Source organism: Corvus kubaryi, unplaced genomic scaffold, assembly GCF_017639235.1.
Source record: "Corvus kubaryi isolate FWS band 111438036 unplaced genomic scaffold, C.kubaryi_AGA036_p1.0 71, whole genome shotgun sequence".
In the NCBI taxonomy this organism is placed as follows: Eukaryota; Metazoa; Chordata; class Aves; order Passeriformes; family Corvidae; genus Corvus; species Corvus kubaryi.
The window spans coordinates 1,986,331-1,995,823 of NW_024582059.1; the positions used below are offsets into that span (position 1 = coordinate 1,986,331).

At 40.4% G+C, this 9,493-nt stretch overlaps 1 protein-coding gene and 1 long non-coding RNA gene across 5 annotated transcripts in view; one reads left to right on the forward strand and one right to left on the reverse strand.

Annotated features, from left to right (window-relative positions):
• TET2 (tet methylcytosine dioxygenase 2) overlaps window positions 1-3,199 on the forward strand; it is a 69,298-nt gene extending 66,099 nt beyond the window's left edge. Inside the window, exon 10 of one of the 4 annotated variants that reach the window (XM_042049418.1) lies at window positions 732-1,424. In XM_042049418.1, the coding sequence (XP_041905352.1) occupies window positions 732-941 (210 nt within the window). In that variant the 3' untranslated portion in view covers window positions 942-1,424. Of the gene's footprint in view, window positions 1-731 lie in introns of all 4 variants that reach the window. The other 3 variants (XM_042049419.1, XM_042049416.1, XM_042049417.1) reach the window with 3 other exon arrangements.
• On the reverse strand, window positions 2,803-9,472 carry LOC121674792. The gene is made up of 2 exons (XR_006019842.1): window positions 5,680-9,472; window positions 2,803-3,655 (listed from the first exon to the last, which is right to left on the reverse strand). It is a non-coding gene; the product is annotated as an uncharacterized LOC121674792 (long non-coding RNA).
• Window positions 9,473-9,493: the final 21 nt, after the last annotated feature.

Genomic DNA, 9,493 nt, shown 5'->3' on the forward strand with positions numbered 1-9,493 from the left:
AGAGTTTATGGCAGTTCTCAGCAGCAGATTTGAGAGTCCTGAGCAAAGGAGTAATCAGAACTATTTTATTATTACAGCAGTTTTCAGAGAGGAAAAAAGGGATACCTCAAGGGCCACCCAGAAGGTCACTGAAATACCTATGAATAGAAGTCAGCTGTCCCATAACCCAGGCAAGGGTTGTGACCATTAAATGATGCCATTGCACTTTAATGAATGGTATTTTTGCTCTTATGTCGTCAGTTGATCTCACTTATTACTGCGCTGTTCTGTCTATCAGTGAATGTTGGTTTTAACATACATTTCTTGGAGACAGTTCTGTTCATGTAGATGAAAAGAATTATTTATCCTTGGGGAAAAGAAAGTCACTTTGTGCACGGCTATTTGGGAGCACTTTGATGCTCCAGTTCATGGGCTACTTAAAAGATGATTCAACTCTTTGGATTTTGTGCATGTGACTCTGAACAGACTGCACTGTCCTCTTTTCCTCACTGCCACTAGCATCTGATCTTGTTGGATACATGCCAAAAAGGAAGAGTAGCCTTAGTATTTATTCAGCTTCTTAAAGGATGGTGTTTGAGATATGAGAAAGGGAGTGTCTGCTAATGAATCTACTTTTCTTATAAATTTCATATAAAGTATGTAATTTCTTGGGTGGTTGGTTGGTTTGGGGCCTTTCTTTTAAAGCCTGTTTGTTGTGTGGTTGTTTGTTTTTTTCCTTTTTACATCTACAGATCTTTTACGTCTTTCAGGACCAGCCACACAACAACAGCAGCAGCAGCAACATCCACAGCGCACTCTCCCTAACAACCCTCAGTCAAATCCCATTAACTCTTACTCGGGTTCAGGTTCTGCAAATCTCTATGGAAGGTTGCCTAATCCAGCCAATGCTTATCCAAACTCTTCGTACACTTCAGATCCATATGGAGGGTCCAATCCCATGAACCTCTATACAACCTCATCACAGTCTGTGGGGTCTTATTTGAATTCTTCCAGTCCCATGAACCCTTATTCAGGGTCTTTAAGTCAAAATAACCAATATCCCCCCTACCAATGCAATGGAAACATAGCTATGGACAACTGCCCCTCTTACTTGGGCTCCTACCCTTCCCAGCATCAGCACATGGACTTGTATAGTTGCCAGAGCCAAGACCATATGTCTAAACTCAGTCTACCACCCATTCAAACATTATACCAGCATAGGTTTGGGAATAATCAGAGTTTTGGTCCCAAGTACTTGAATTATGGAAACCAAAATATGCCAGTAGACTCCTTCAGTAACTGCACCATTAGACCAAGTTTACACCACCTAGGGCCATTTTCCTCTTACTCCACCCATGATGCCAATGGCCATTTTATGGAGGTTGCCTCAAGGTTAAAATCTAATCTGAGTAATCCAAGCATGGATTATGCCTCCATGAGTAAAACAAGTGAACATCATCACATGCAACCCCCTCCACATTTACCACATGACTACCATTCTGCTCCAAATAAAAACTTGTGGAAGACCACAAATATGTTTAGTGGTCTTCCTAATTCACTGCATCTCCAGAATAAGGATAACGAAATGATTTCACATGCAGTTAATGGTTTGTCTAACATGCTTCCAGGTCAAAACCATGACAGGACTACTCCCCAGGGTGGTTTAGATAAAACTGATGTGCTGAATCCAGAAAAAGCAGAGGATCCCGATGAAGTCTGGTCAGATAGTGAGCAGAACTTTCTGGATCCAGAAATTGGAGGAGTGGCAGTTGCTCCATCTCATGGGTCAATTCTCATAGAGTGTGCAAAACGTGAGCTCCATGCAACGACTCCCTTAAAAAATCCCAACAGGAACCATCCCACCAGAATATCCCTTGTATTTTACCAGCACAAGAGCATGAATGAGCCAAAACATGGTCTGGCTCTGTGGGAGGCAAAGATGGCTGAGAAGGCAAGAGAGAAAGAAGAGGAATGCGAGAAGTACGGCCCAGACTATGTGCCTCAGAAATCCTACGGCAAAAAAGCCAAGCGGGAGCCTGCGGAGCCCCACGAGCCCTCTGAGCCAACGTACGTGCGCTTCATCAAGTCCCTGGCACAAAGGACACTGTCGGTCACCACGGACTCCACAGTAACCACATCTCCATATGCCTTTACACGGGTTACAGGGCCTTACAACCGATATATCTGACTTCACACCTTGGTTGGTTACCTCATTTGAAACAACACCTTGTCACTAGGGTAGCAGTGCTTTAGATTTCGGGGAAGGCAAGGGTGGAGAAGGAAACGGAACTCATCAGTGGAAAAAGCCTCGGCACACCAGCAAAAAGAGGTAAATCTCACTAGAGCACTTGTTTTCCATGGATTTTGAAGTGGTCACAGATAGCATGTAGGAAACAAGACCAAAGCATCCTATGCAAAAAAAAAAAAAAAAAAAAAAAAGAAGAAAAGGAAAGGGAAAAAAAAAGAGAGAACACAACAAAAAAGTGTTTCACAATTTACATTGGAAAACACTGGCTCTATTACTGAAAGAGATAATCTGCAAACAGATTTTTTTTTCTTACAGTTTTGCACATCTGTGGCCACTTTTAACGTTATCAAGTTTGCATAGTCATGGAACAGGAGCAAAAGAAAACCCTAAAAAATAATACTGTAGTATTACAACTGCAGGAATCTTAAAATAACATCTGGTGCTGAATCTATGATGTACTGAAATACTGGAATTATGGCTTTTTAACATGCAGTTTTTACTGTAATCTTAATAGTCTTTTGATTTTATTTAACGAAGTAGATAAGTATAAAACAAATAGACAGCAAAACACTGAATTTGTTTTAATATCCTAAAACCATGGTGCTATCTAAGAGAATGGTGTCTTTATTTTATCAGTTAAACAGTTAATGCCTTTATAACAAAATGTCAGTGATGTAGTCAAATGTTCTTCGGCAACGGGGAGGACGTTTTCATTCATGTATGTATTGAAGTTACCTGGTGTTAAAATAAGCTTACTTTTTAACATATGGGAAGTACAAAGACCTCTGGATTTTGCTCATCCAGTCAAGTCCTAGAAAAGGACAATAAAATAGAGAGAAAGATTTTTTTTTTTTAAATAGTGTTTCAAAAGCACTTTGTCTACCTAAGCTTGGCAACTTGAACAATGCTAAGGTACTAAGACATTAAAAAAAAAAAAAAAAAAAAAAAGAAGAGTTTACTTTGATTTTAAAATGCAAAGATAATTTTTTTAAACTAAAAAAGCTTTTAAATACTTTTGGTTTAGCCATGCATTAGCTAGTGGGCTACATATCCATTTTTAATACAGTCAGTTATGGTAAAAATGGGGCTTACTGGATATAAGGGAATACTTTAGTACACAAAACACATTTTTTCTGGTGCTCATCTCACACAGCTATACTGTAAACTGTTTTCTACAATTATTATGACAAGTTCATTGCTCAAATATGTACAGTTTTAAGGAGAGAATTTTATATTAACCACAGGTAATAATTAGCAGCATGCAGCAAACTACACCTAGTTAGCTTGGGCTTCTGCTGTTTCTTGAGATCTGTGCGCTCCCACTGGAATGGCAGAACTGCTTTAGTGTTGATAATTATGTACATTGTGGTGCAAGTCCTTTCTCGGTGCAAGTGGCCTCTTTTCCAGGAAGACTGAGCAGACCGATGCCTACACAAGGTGAATGAAACAGGGTTAGTTCTGTGCGATTCCGTTGATTAAATAGAAAAAAAAAAAATAGGCAGCTGGCTTGCTGTGGTGGTTTTAAATCATTAATTTCTATTAAAAAAAAAAAGCAGGAGAGTTGTATAGTAAATTAAATTGTAAACAAAACTTTTTTTAACGCAATGCTTTAGTATTTTAGTACTGTAAAAATATTAAATCTATATATATTTGGGTTTTGAGCTGAATTCACATCATGGTGCTACTCAGCCTGCTACAAATATATCATAATGTGAGCTAAAATACATTAAAAGGTTTGAGTGATGTTCCTACTTGTCATATACCTCAACACTAGTTTGGCAATAGGATATTGAACTGAGTGTGAAAGTTTATATATTGTATACCATCTTTTTCCCCCAATAGCCTTTGAAAAAAAAAACAAACAAAAAAAAACCTAAACAAAAAAACTCTCAATACTTGACATTTTAGCAAGTATAACTTGAACTTCAACTTGTTTCTTTTCTTCTTTTTTTTTTTGGTTCTAAAAATTCAGGGATATTTCAGCTCATGTTCTCCTATGCCAACGTGTCACCTGTGTGTATGTAAAGCTGTTGTAGGTTAAATATATTATTCTTGGGGTTTTTTTGTTTTGTTTTGTTTTTTTCAGGGATTTAATGTTTTTCTTTTGAATCCCTTCTCTCACTTTTCTTGTACATGTATTGTGTAACTAAAACTAATTTTGTAAATTCGTTAGCTCTTTTTATTGTAACAGAAGTGTTTAAGAGATTTAGAATGTTTTGACTGTTTCAAATGAATAAACAAAAAGAAAGTAGAATGCACTGAGCTGATTAAAGGGAAAAATGTAAGGCAGGGGTTTGGCAAGTGACTGTTTGCTAGAGTTGTTCAAGTCACTCTCTAAATAAGGCTTCTTAGATACTGTAATGAATAAAATAAAATATAAAAAGGTACAGTCTGTACAAGGGCTTCCCTAAACATGCAAACCTCCATGTCCCAGCTATATTTTGTGCAATATACTGTAAGATTAAGTTTGGTCGAAAAAAATTCTATCCAACAGAATCACAACCTAACTCAAATCAAAGGAGGCCTTTGGGTTTAATGGTCAAATATTTATTATGGCAATTATGTTTTTTCTCAGTCTGTGACTTTACCCACTCATTGAAACAAAAGTTTCATCTTTAAAAAAAAAAAAAAAAAAAAGATGGTTATATGTCAGATTAAGTAAATCATTATATATCTTCATATTTTGGTGATTTTTTTTTTTTTAATCCTATATAATTCATGTAATCCATAGTAGATTTTTGGTTACTATGCCGTGCACCATCATTTGCCAAACTGCTGGCAGCAGGAGCAGGAAGCTTAGTTGGTGAATCAGTTTTGTATTGTAAATACCTGAGCTGTAATTTTTGGTGTACAGAACCCTGCCTCAGTTGGAACGAATGACAAAGCAGACAGAGTTGCTTGTATAGGATTATCAGGTTGACTATAGCCATACTTGAAGATGCTTCTGAGAGTTGTCAACTTTACTTGAATGAATTTTTCATCTTGATTGACGCACAGCAGTATAAAGTTCACTTCTAAAGCTAGTGGTTAACTTGTGTAGGAAACTTTAGCAGTTTGACACTAAGGTAATGAACTTCTGTGTGCATTTTCTATGCTTATGTTCTACTTTTTTTTTACTTTAGTTTCATTCATTTTCATGAGATGTTTGGTATGTCTATAAAAAGAATCTGAGGATGGTTATAAATACTGTAAGTATTGTAATGTAATGCAGGTTATTTGAAAGCTGTTTATTATTATATCATTCCTGATAACGCTGAGATGTGGGTGTTTTTAATAAAATTTATATTTATTTAATGCACTCTAAGTCTGTCTTGCAGAAACGTGTCTTTCCTTGTCATTTTTGTCAGCTGACAACAAAGCAGGCATCATGCTCAAACAAAGTGCATCACTGGGGACTTCAAAACAGGAGGCCTAAGCATCACATTTACTCCTAGCTCTGCTTTGACTCTTACCTCTAACAGGCTGGGACACAGGCTGCTGAGCCCAGGCTACTGCTCCATAAAATCTGTGTTTACAGGGAAGGAGGGAGGCATTTCTATCGGGAGGAAGAGACAGTAGAGCTTCACTGCTGGTTTTCCACTGGTACATTGTGTACACAAATGAATCTGGCATATTCACTGTTCCAGTGGCCTCACTGCTCAAGTAGCAGCCACAAATGCACACCTGGCAGAGGCAGAACAAGGGGGAGACTCTAAGCATTCATTGGTTTGTTTAGGGTATTTACCTGTACCTGGGTAAGCATTTTTCTACCTGATTTCAAATCACTCCCAAATGGTGGAATGCTGCAACAAATAGTATTGTGCCACAGGAGGGTTAGACTGGATGTCAGGAAAAATTTCATCACCAAGAGGGTTGTAAGCACTGGAAAAGGCTGTCCAGGGAAGTGGTTGAGCCACCATCCCCAGAGGTACTCAAAAGACCTGCACATGGGGCACCTGGGGACATGGTTTAGTGGTGGACTTGGCAGTGTAGGTTTACAGTTGGACTTAATGACCTTAAGTGTCTTTTCCAACCTAAACTATTCTGTGACCAAGAAAAAATCCAAAATTATAAAAGCTTAAAACCTCAGGTATAATCTAAATCACAAGCTCACAAGCTAGAGAAAAGCAGAAGCCGTAAGAAAGAGTGTCTGAATCAATACCAGGACATATGGTCTTGGCGGCATCAGACAAAAGCTTGTTCTGGTCCCTTTGTTTAATTTCAGGGGAAATCAGGACTGAATTCTGAAATAGCCTATTTGTGGGAAGAGACAGAAATTGCTCTCTCCACAGTTACAAAATGTTTCTGTGACAATTACAAGAATTCTCAAGTTTCCTTTATAAAGAGCCCGAGTTTGTTGTCAGTGCTGGTTACCCCATCCATCAACGCCACACACCTTGGAAAGCCCCCTGCTATGCACATTCAGATCACTCAGTGTCTTGGGAATGCAGTGATTTAATGCTCAGCAATCCGTAACGTTCCCCCCAGCTCTGCATGTATTCCCAGATGGGAATGTCTTGAGGCAGGGCAGCACCCTGCAGCAGCCAAGTGTTGCTCTTTGCTGTGCACAGGTGCACTTTCCTGCATTAGATGGCTGAACAGACTGATGCACAGGCTTAAACACAGCTCTTGCACCCCTTTAGCCTTCCTCAGAAAAGAATCCTCAGAAAAGCCATTAATGAACTTTCCCATCGGCTGCCTTTCAGCATAATTTCTTCAGTGCACTTCCAGAGATCTCATTCCAGAGGCGCTGCTAACATGGGCATAATGCGCTCATAGCCAAGACCACAGAGAGGTCAAACCAGATCTGCCCACAGTGCTTCCCCCAGGAGCACAGGCTCTTCCCGAGACCTTGCTCCTGTGCCTTGGGGGGGCCGTGACAAGGCACCGCTCACCATCACTACCCAAATCACTGGCTGTAGCCCCCATACAGTAGTTACAACCGGGAATGCCCAGCTGAGCATCCATCTGCTTCACCTTTCTTCTTCACTTCCCTATCTATTCTGTCATTTCCCCCCTTTTGACGTCTCAGAGACAACAATACAGCTTTTTTATGGGAATGACTGAAAAGCCTGTGGTGACAAGCCAAACTAGGGTGAACAAACCCCAAGCAAGCAAAAATTAAGAGCAACAGGTGATGATGCTCAGAGACATGGAAAAGTATCCAACACAAAAAGGAGGAAAGGAAAAACACAACAGATTTCTCTTAAAGAGGCAAAGCACCTTACAGAAGGCAGAGGTTAAGTGGTGGGTAATGGTGGTTTCTCCATATGCACATTTTCAACACACTTCAAATAGGAAATATTTAAGAAAAGCTCAAATCTTTTCACAAGTAAAACTCCAAGCAGGGGGACAAGACCTTGTATTTAAACATGAACCCCGTGGTTTACCCTGTCTGCAAAACATAGAAAACATACAAAAATGCACATTCTCTTGCCTGTAGGCTGTTCCCAAGAGCATAGCCCTGCCGGCAGAGTTCTCCCTTACTTTTACATGTGCCACGAGCATCACCCCAGACCTGCAAAAGCTTGCTGGTAATCCAGCAGCACCATTACTAAAACTGGCACATATCATCATCTCAGCAGCAAATTAATACTCTGCTATTTAACTGACACAGTAACATTTATTTTTCCTGAAAAAGATGCATCTGTCAAGTTCCCGTTACACTCTATTTACCTAATGCAGACACAACTAATAATTTTGAGGCACTCAGAAATCACATGTTTTGTCTCAGAGGACTGACAGTTCCACCCCCACCAACCCATGAGCCACAATGACAGCTCTCCGTCCATCACTCTGTGAGACACTCTGCCTTCCAACTATGTTTATGCACTAAGTGAGTCCATTTACTTTGACCTGGAAACGATTCCCTAAGTTAAATTAGCAAAAATATTGTGCCAGGAGAGATTCTTGCAGAACTTGGGAGATAAGTCAGCTCTATGTTTTACTTGCCTCACCTCTAACCAGCAAATGGAGCATCTGTCATTAGCACAGAAAGTGCTGGTGATATAAAGAAACAAAAAATGCTCATTTTTAGGGGGAAGAAAAATCTTGCACTGAGGGTGAGAACATGAGAAAGACAGAAGAGGTCTGTTAAAGGTCTACTGCTGTCCTTTCTGATCGGAGAACACTGAAGCTGGAAGCTGCATACTTGACTTGGATGTTGCAGCAAGAGGCACTTAAGGCCCAGACAAACACGACTGCCACTCCAGCAGAGTAGGGGGGCTAGGGCCCCCTGTTCATGCAGGGGAACACAAAGGATGAATCCCTAGATGCCAGGCCATGGAGAAGGGAATGACATACTTCCTACACGGTGTAAAAACATCTCCAAAGCTTTTCTGTTTAGAAATCTCTTTACTCTTGACTTCAAAAAGTCTCCTTCCTTGCAAGTTTGTGAGAACAAGGCACCCTTCTTTCTCCCCCGGACCATTTTGCCATTAGTTCAGGTGTTTGGAGTACTCACAACCTTGGCATTCAGGTCCTCCATGTCTGAACAGATTCAGATCATCTTCCAGGATGTAAAAAGCTTGAGGTACTCTGGGGTACACGCAGGCACATTCCATCAACCCCCTCCATCCCACATCACAAAGAAACACTTCCCACCATTATATGAAGGAGTGAGGGAAGCCTTTCTGTTCTACTGCCTTTTAAGATGGGGTTTAATCCTCAGTGTTAAAACCAGTGCCACCCTCTTGTTTCAAGGTCCCAGCAGAAGCAGAGCATCACTGCTGGAGGCAGCCATGGGAGGGTTTGCAGGGATTTTTCTTTTACAACCCAGCCAAGCCAAACTAGGTTAACTCATTTCTCCCATTCAAGATTTGCTTCAACTACCACATTAAATACTTTGTCTTCATAGTATTTTACACGAGGAAAACCATCCCAGGGTAGGTACATTTCTTCCTAATGTCATGGCAACACAGCTGTACGCTCCTAAATCACAGCAGAAAAGCCAGCCTGGCAGGAACAGCTTGGGACTGTGTTCAGCTTCTTTTAAGTTTCCACTGCATTAGCAACTGGAACTTCATTGGATTTTCAGGCGTAATCATCTTCCTCTTATTTTTCTGTCCCGTTGTGATTATTTGTAAAAATGACAGCACCATTATGTTCTTGTATGTAAGGCTTCATACAGACCACTTTGGTAAAGAGATTTAACTGGAGGGGATGGCTTAAAGTGCAGTCTGCTCTGAAAAGGGCTGGGTAAAGTGGCATCCTGGGGCTCCCAGTCTGCATTTCAATTATTGTTGTAGGCCAATGTGCCTGATTTGGGAAGGGGGGGGGGGGGGGGGG